The sequence below is a fragment of the Triticum aestivum genome, chromosome 3D, assembly GCF_018294505.1.
Source record: "Triticum aestivum cultivar Chinese Spring chromosome 3D, IWGSC CS RefSeq v2.1, whole genome shotgun sequence".
Classification (NCBI taxonomy): domain Eukaryota; kingdom Viridiplantae; phylum Streptophyta; class Magnoliopsida; order Poales; family Poaceae; genus Triticum; species Triticum aestivum.
The window spans coordinates 574134307-574139720 of NC_057802.1; the positions used below are offsets into that span (position 1 = coordinate 574134307).

Consider the following 5414-nt stretch of genomic DNA (forward strand, 5'->3'; position numbering starts at 1 on the left):
TCCGATATGAAATATGAATGTGAGGCATATGGAAACACATCATCGTATGGGGTGTCGATTGAAGAGAAAGGCAAGTGTTATTTAGGAAAGAAAGCAATTGCAGCGCTGACTAAGTTGCGGAGGAGCCAACATAAGAAGACGGCAATGCAGATCTGCCGGAGGTGACATACAACTCTATGGCGACATGCTTCTCCTCCTCCTCAGCCCCCTCAACTGACTCATGAGAACGTAGCGTTGTGCATATTCAGTATCGGGAGTGTACCTTGCCGCATCATTGGTTGTCAGAATCGCTGTGCCGCTCCAGAGTAACGGTGGTGGTAGGAGAGAGGAAGCGAGGTGGGTGGGCACGCTCGCCAGGTGGAGGTAATTGAGATTCAGAGGGCCACTAGAGGAGAGACAAAACGGACGGGAGACAAACGGGCCAAGACAGAGAAAGGTGCTCGTGCAGTTTCGTGTGCAGGAAGCGGAGAATCCCCCATAGTACACGTCACATTAAGTTCATCAGTCTACATTTCTCGTTTTCTCCGTTAGTACGATTGACAAACTTACTTTTTTACGGGTGCACAATTTACAGCTTAGCATTACATATATGCATCAAATTTCAAAACTGACTCGGAAAAAACAAGGTATCTGCAGGAATTTGCACGAGCCGTGGGATGGCCTTGTCGGCACCAAGCGACCCAGGGCGTGTTTGGTTTATGCCTCAGACCAAAACATAGCTAGTCAATATTAAAAAAAGAAATGGTTGAGGTTTTGGTTGGTTGTAAGTTGGAACATTGGCAAGGAAAAGAAACGATAGTTATACAAACAGTATTCATATATGCCAAGAAGTTGACAACCATCCAAACAAAAACAGAATATTTTTTTTGTCAAAGCAACAAATTTGTTGTGGTACACCTTCGTCACAATCCAAACATACCCTAAGACTACTCAAAGGTGTTCATCTGGTCGGTGGCAGCAACACTCTGAATGATTATTGTGGTCCATGTGGCAAGACAAACTGTTAAGCCGAATCTAGTAAAAGCTAACTCGAATGACATATATTAGCTAAAACATGATTACGTGCATTTGAAAACAAAATCTGGCGCACAGAAGATTCAAATTTTCGCAAAAGAGCATGCAGTTTGCTGATCCTCAGATGTTAAAACTCCTAGGAAACCTACATGAGAGTACTAGTTTGGTGAACAGAGAAACAGAGCTACCAATCCCGCAACTGCAACATTCAAGTTTCAAGATGACATGACCAAAAACTGCTCTGCGATCCCACACCCTGTTATCAAGACACAATTCCACCTTCTAGCACCTAGTTAGTCAACTCCATGATAGCACTGACAATGTCGCCATCCGCAGCCTTGAGTGCCTTCACGGCCCTGGATCTCGACACGGAGGCCTGCCTCATCACGAGCTCGACGTCCTTCTTGTCAACATCAGTGTCGTCGACCTCCTCATCGTCCTGGGCAGCTGCCACGGACGGCTCGCCCCTTGAGATCACACTGCTCGGGCCTGGCACCTTGAACTGTTCCGCCGCTTGTGTCTGCAGCTGAGTGCTCGGGTCCTCGAGCTTGACCTCCCCGAACATGATGTAGGTGTCTGACTGCGAGCTCTTGAAGACGTCTGGCTTGGAGAGGACATACAAAATGCAACAACCACCAGCATTTAATTATGCCACAGGGAACAACGCCCTGAAGTGGTCAAGATGCTCACGGTCTTGCTCTTCTTGATAGTTACACGGGTCACACCAGTAATGGCCTTCATGCCAAGCTTCTCCATGGCTTTCCTGCTCTTCTTCTCACTCCTACTCTGCCGAGATCTTCCACCAGCATCACCCCCTAGTCCCAGAAAGAAGAGATGTATATTTTCAGATTTTCAAGACATAGTTAGGGTAAGGTACAAAGGATTTTACATTCAGGATTTGCACCTATCAAACTAAGGGCCTGTTCGGAGCCCCTCCGCTCCGCGAGGCCGCTCCCGGAGCTGACGGAGTTCTAGTTAAAAAGTGCGGAACGAGCGAAAAGGTACTCCGGAGATTCTTAATTTCCACGGAGCGGGTGGACTGCCGAACAGCGCCTAAATGCTATAGCTGAACATTCATGTACTCCATCCGTCCCATATTAATTGAGAGTTTGACACTGAAAATGGATGTATCTAGACGCATTTCAGTGCTAGATAGTAGATACATACATCTATTTCAGCCTCAATTAATATGGGATGGAGGGAGTATATGTTAATGCAGATTGACATTGATACAAGGTGCCACCTCAGTACAGAGGTGAACATTATATAGAAATGGCAGGAAGCACTCAAGGAAACTATAAAGTGTGTAAACAAGCAGTGCTGAAAAATTCAGGAATAAGTGAATATGATATATAGTTCAAAAAATATAAGAACATAAACCACAAAGGCATAGCGGTGTACGCAAAGAACAGAATATTAGAGAGTACAAACTGGTCAGTGCCTAATCTTAAAATAAAAACAGGTAAAAGTGAACCAAAATAGGTAACTACAGAGTTTGTATCATATTGGGGAACAGATCAGACAACAATTTCTTAATAATGATAATGCCAAAATTTAGTCCAACAGAAACAAAATAATCAAATTGATTCAGGGGTTGAAAAAGCAACATTTAATCTAAAATTTAGGTATGGGCAATAACTTCGGATGTTTAAATTTATGTTAGAACTTAGAAGGCAGCATTACAAATAGAAATAGGCTTGTCTATAACTAAGTGGCTACTTAACTGAATAGAAGGAACAGCAGAATTTCATCATACCCTCAACGTCATCGTCATCTTTTTCATCCTCATCCTCATCATCGTCTTCATCGTCGTCATCATCATCCTCAAGGATAGGCTCATCTCCCTGAGTGTATGCATCACAAATATCATATTACTTGAACGTCATAAGTATTATACACTAAGCAGCAATGCCTCAGAACAGGGGACATGCAGAGGGGGGAAAGCAGAGTTAGACATATGCAGAAATGAAGCAACGGTAAACAGTCTACCCACAGTATTATCTTTCCAGCATGAAGATGTCAGTACATACTAAGTAGCATCAGCACAAGATAAACAGAAATGACACTCCAAAAGCAAAATAAAAGGATGAGTATGTACATTACAACGAACTGTTGCCTGCATTGACAACACAAGCTATGCTCAAAAATTAATATCGTTGGTACAGGAAGTATGCCATACATCATATAAGCATACACAAATGCACACATGATACTTAGGTCACAACTGACATCCAAAGCTAATTAATAAATAAAGTCACATTTGTACTGTAGCAACCACCAAAGGTGACTGATTTATCCATGGCCACTTAAAATTCGTTCAGATTGTGCATCCATAAGACAAAGCAGTAGCATTTCAGTGTGCAACACTGAAGATCTCTTCTCTCAGAAAGGGAACCACAAATCTTTATACAGTAAGGAACAACTAACAGACAATCCACAAGGCCTATTACAACAGAGCTAGCTCCAGAAAGACCAAAGGATAGTATGAGCAAACTCTGAAATTGAACTCCTAGCTGGACAAGCAGCAGGCATCACAAGGCCTGGGCTGGGCCGCTGCCCTCCCCCCCCCCAATGAAAAAATGCAGGATAAGCGCAGAAACAAGGAGAAGCACGGAACTGCCATTAGGCTGGCCACCCACAGCTCTCCAACCAAAGCTCTGCAACCTAGGCGACATAAACAGACGAGATCTGCCGTCCTAACACCGCCGCCGCGACAAAATCAGCCGACGTAGGGCCCGAACAAGCATGGAGAGGCGAAATTATCATATATTTTTTTCAGTCTGACACGGCACCAAATCGGAGAGGCGGGAGGGGTCGGAATGGAGGATCACCTCGATGTTCTGCTCCTCGAGCTGGGCGCGGAGCAGCTCGGCGACCGTCATGGTGGCGCTCGTCGCCGGTGAAACCTTGTCGGAGGGGAAAGTAAAACCCTAGCCGAGCTAGGAGGGATTTGGGAAGAGACGGAGAGGGCGAAGAGGGAAGAGGCTGCGACGGAGGGGAAGCGAGGAAGAGACGCGCTCGGCTCGTGTGGTGTGGGGTTTTTGTGGACTATCTATATGGGTCTTCCGGTCGGCGTTGGCTGGGCGTTGTTCGGCCCCATCTTGGGAACGTTTGGGCCCAACATGTGCATCTCAGTTGGATAGAGAATGCGAGCCTTAGCCCCGTTTGATAGCAAAGTATTTTCTAAGTATTTTAGAAATACTGCAGTTTTTCTAATTTTTGAAGCAGTACAGATGCAAGCGCTCATACATACGCGTATACACTCATCCCTATAAATGCACACACGCACATCCTACTCCTATGAGCACCTTTGAAAGACTGAGCCGGCGTATCATCTTAAGATTTACGAAGTCACCGTAGGCGCCTCGTCATCAACGGGAACGTCTCCCTCATTGAATGCGCATCGCTGAAAATCTTGAAATAAATCCAGAAATAAACGTGAGCACCAGAATTTTTCTATTTTTTTGCATCGAATTGGGAGCTTTATTAAAATAGTATCATATGGTTACAATCCGCCCGTATGCACGAGACAAGAAATTCAGGGCTCACATCATGCCAGATTTTGGTTCCATCTAATGTACAAGCATAGCGAGCATATAGATGAGCCGGAGTATTAGCACCACGATTTCTCTAATTACTACAGTTTTAATTGCTGTGAGTTGTTTGGCTACCTAAAAAACTATAGTATTTAATACCACAGTATCTCCAATACCATGGTATTTCCTTTGTTTTAAAAAAAGAGAGTCTGACCTCTTTTTTTAAAACTGAATAGCCGAAAAACGTGGATGCACGCATGGCGCAAGGTCGTGCTTTCTCAACCAAATGTGATGGCCCCGGTTTATTAGGATCTTCAGCTCCATGATTTGGATCTCCGACCGTCATTTAGATACATTAAAACTGAGCGCTTTCCCAGTCCTCCCGTGCTATCAGGGATTTGGGAAGAGACGGAGAGGGGAAGAGGTTGCGAGTCTGCGACGGAGTGGAAGCGAGGAACAGACGCGCTTAGCTCGTGTGGTGTGTGGTTTTTGTGGACTACTCCCTCCGTTCCTAAATACTTGTCTTTCTAGGCATTTCAAATGACTATCACATACGGATGTATGTAGACATATTTTAGAGTGTAGATTCACTCATTTTACTCCGTATGTAGTCACTTGTTGAAATGCCTAGAAAGACAAGTATTTAGGAACGGAGGGAGTATATGGGTCTTCCCGGTCGGCGTTGGCTGGCCGTTGTTTGGGCCCATCTTGGGAACGTTTGGGCCCAAGATGTGCAGCTCAGTGTTGGATAGAGAATGCGAGCCTTAGAGCATCTTCAACAGCAGTGCTACGCGCCGCGCGCTAAAAACTATTTTGTCGCGCGCCCTTCGCCTGGTTTTGCGCGGCCGGCAGCGTTGGCTCCAA

General features: G+C 45.1%; 1 protein-coding gene across 1 annotated transcript; it reads right to left on the reverse strand.

The window, feature by feature from the left end:
* Nucleotides 1-1114: 1114 nt before the first annotated feature.
* On the reverse strand, nt 1115-4028 carry LOC123075558 (nascent polypeptide-associated complex subunit alpha-like protein 1). The gene is made up of 4 exons (XM_044498134.1): nt 3846-4028; nt 2771-2858; nt 1699-1829; nt 1115-1633 (listed from the first exon to the last, which is right to left on the reverse strand). Exons 1-4 carry the CDS (start codon nt 3894-3896, stop codon nt 1304-1306), a joined length of 600 nt encoding a protein of 199 aa, XP_044354069.1. The 5' UTR covers nt 3897-4028; the 3' UTR covers nt 1115-1303.
* Nucleotides 4029-5414: the final 1386 nt, after the last annotated feature.